We start from the raw sequence: 2,815 nt of genomic DNA on the forward strand, positions 1-2,815 counted from the left end.
TCCTATCTCCAAGGAGACTGCAGCTTCAAAATGCGACTCTCTGCTTGTGGTCTGAAATGGCAAGTCCATTCTATTCCTGCCGCAGTGTTCATACTACACTGCAGGGCTCAACCAGGCCTAAATGCACACATACCTCAAAATACAATTATTAATTATTTCAACTGATAACACCCAAGAGACTCACTGACACTTGATTCCCTTTTGAGGGGCTCCATTTTGTATATACAAGGCGTACAACACAAACGGCGAACAGGAGAGAATGTAAGACAGCACGCACTGCAGAGTGGATATAGCCAAGTATTCATTTATTAACAAAATAAGACTTACCAGAACGGAGCTCTATTCACCCAAAAAACGATCCACAGCCTTCCGCGTTGCGTTAGACTGGGGATTGGGGGGGGGGCAGGCTCCGCACCCTAATGACTGTTCCATTCCTATAGGTTAAGAGTAGTTGGGTGGGGGGCAATTAGGGAGGGTTTGTGTTGGGGTTTTTTTTGGTATGTAGATTTGAGCCTCTAGATGAGGGTACAATGAGCCCCCAAGTTAGCCGGACTTGCTTACAGGATCCGGCTTTTGTACTATGCTGAGCAAAGTTCTTCCGAGTTCTCCATTTGGCGCTTGTGAAAAAAAGTTGCTCTATTCCAGTCATTCGAGGATGCCAATTTCACTTAAATCCAGGTCTTTTAAGGGGGGGGAAAACTGTTGAGAGATGCCCCCTTGGTGGACTCTTTCCTTCCCACTCTTCATGGGCCTCTCTGTAACAGCAAGGATCCAAACACCCACTGGATTGGCGGGCCAACACTGTCTATACGGGGGCACCCGCAAGGTCTTATAGGGAAGGATCCTGACTATAAAGAGCAGCAGTCCCACCCAAGCTGGTGGCCAAGCTCGGCTCTCCCCTCCCCCAAGAGATGGCACCCAGCAGCTGGGGATACCAACCAGAGGAGACGCTCTCCCGATTCTGCAAACTGAACAATGCCAAAAACCATCTCTAGCCGATCTCCCACCAACCCCTTCCTCCAAACACAATACACAAAAGGGGGGGAAAATATTACATTTCTGGTAACTGTACAAAAAGGAAGAGGAAATGATTTTTTTTTAATAAAAAAAGAGATAAAACAAAGCAAGGGGGGGGGGAGAAGAAACTTCTGCTGTTGTTGCCAGTTGAGAATCATGCAAAAGGACACCAGGGCAGGAGAATTTGAAAGAAATTAAAGGGGGATTTTAAAAGAAACACAAGAAGAGCCCCCAACGCCTGCAAAAGTAAAGGGATTCTTTTTTTGTGTGTGGGAGGGGGGGGACACAGACTTTTTGCATACCATTGATTCATTGGTGTATTAATGCACTTATATTCCCAGCTTTAAGCTAACATAGAGTCAATAAATACAGAGTCCAGGGCAAGGGGCAAGAAAGGTCACAAGGTGGGGGTGGGGGGATGCGCTGTAGTTACTGATATCCAAGTGCGGAGGCTGAAGTTAGTCTTTGGCCATACAGGGCATACGGAGAATAGTACGGTCCAGCCGCTGGCAAGGAGGGCACCGGCAACGCCCCAGCCGTGGGCAAATGGCTCTTGCCGTAGGGATGGTATCTGTTTAGTCCCAAAGTGTGTGGACTTCTCAAAGACAAGGATCCTGGCAAGGAGCTGGGGCTCCCGGGGGCCGTGGGCGGGAGGTGGAGGTGGCAGGACGCCGCAGAGCTCAGCCCAGAGGCAGGGTAGCCAGCCAGAAGTTTTTCCGCCCCGGGCAGAGTGGTGTGGGTCCGTAAATGGGCCAGGAGTTCCTCCGAGGTGGAAAACCTCTTGTCGCAGGGTCCGCTGGCTGACACCCAGTTGCATATGTGGGGCAGGGCGTCGTTCTGGAGCATGAAGCCGTAGGTGTAGAGGGGGTGACCGGGAAGGCTGGGTGTGGCGCTGGAGAGGGTGGTGTGGAGCGGGTGTGTGGGGTATACCAAAGGGTATCCTCCACTCTTCAGGCTGCCCGGGTCGTGGACGCAGCTGGAGCAGTTGCTGGTGCCCAAGTGGGAGGCGCTGTGGTAGCTCAGGCAATAGGGGTCGCGGCATAATCCTTGCATGAAGGAAGGGGGCGAGGCCCCTGTCAGCGGGCTGGAGCTGGGGGGCTTCCCGGGCAAGCCTAAGGCCCCAGGCAACTGGCTGCTCACCAGGCCGGCCTTGGTAGGATCCAGGCCGGGCACAAACTGGGAGGGGTAGCCGGCGTAGGCCCCGACGATGGATCCGTGGTAGCCGATACTGGAGGGGGGCAGGGGGAAGACCGAGTGTCCCGGCTTGTAGGGCGACACGGGGGCCACGTGGCCCGAGGCAGCCAGGGCCGGCGGCTCGGACTTGCGCCCGGAAGAGGCCTCGCCCCCATGCGCCCCCGGCTCGGTGCTCCCGGCGCCGCTGCCCGCCCGGCTCCCCCCGGTGCTCTGCGCGCCGTCGGGGCTGCCCTTGGCGACTCCCTCGAGCTCCTTCTTCTCCTCGGGCCCTTTGCACTCCGAATGCTGCGGGGAGCTGCCGCGCGAGCCGCCCGGGGACCCGCCGCCGCCGCCCTCTTTGCGCGGATCGCCGTTGCCGCCGCCGCCGCCGCCCTTGGAATAAGGCTTGAAGCTGGATTTGTCCTCGCCGGGGGGCTCCCCCAGCTGCTTGAGGGCGCTGGAGGCCGAGCGGCTGCCCGATTCCTTGTCCGAGCCGGAGAGGCCGGCGGAAGCGCCCGAGTTCAGCTTGGAGGCGGGTGGAGGGTCAGGCTTGCCGATCTGCGAGCAGGTCTGCGCCAGGAGCGCCAGGGGGCTCTTCTTGGCATCCAGCTGGGAGACGGGGGGG

General features: G+C 57.0%; 1 protein-coding gene across 1 annotated transcript in view; it reads right to left on the bottom strand.

The window, feature by feature from the left end:
- Nucleotides 1–298: 298 nt before the first annotated feature.
- Nucleotides 299–2,815, bottom strand: part of ZNF703 (zinc finger protein 703) — a 3,774-nt gene continuing 1,257 nt past the window's right edge. The window contains exon 2 of the mRNA XM_015418602.1: nt 299–2,799. Coding sequence (XP_015274088.1) covers nt 1,447–2,799 — 1,353 coding nt within the window. The 3' untranslated portion in view covers nt 299–1,446. The remainder of the gene's footprint in view (nt 2,800–2,815) is intronic.

This window comes from Gekko japonicus, unplaced genomic scaffold, assembly GCF_001447785.1.
Source record: "Gekko japonicus isolate JY-2015 unplaced genomic scaffold, Gekko_japonicus_V1.1 scaffold419, whole genome shotgun sequence".
In the NCBI taxonomy this organism is placed as follows: Eukaryota; Metazoa; Chordata; class Lepidosauria; order Squamata; family Gekkonidae; genus Gekko; species Gekko japonicus.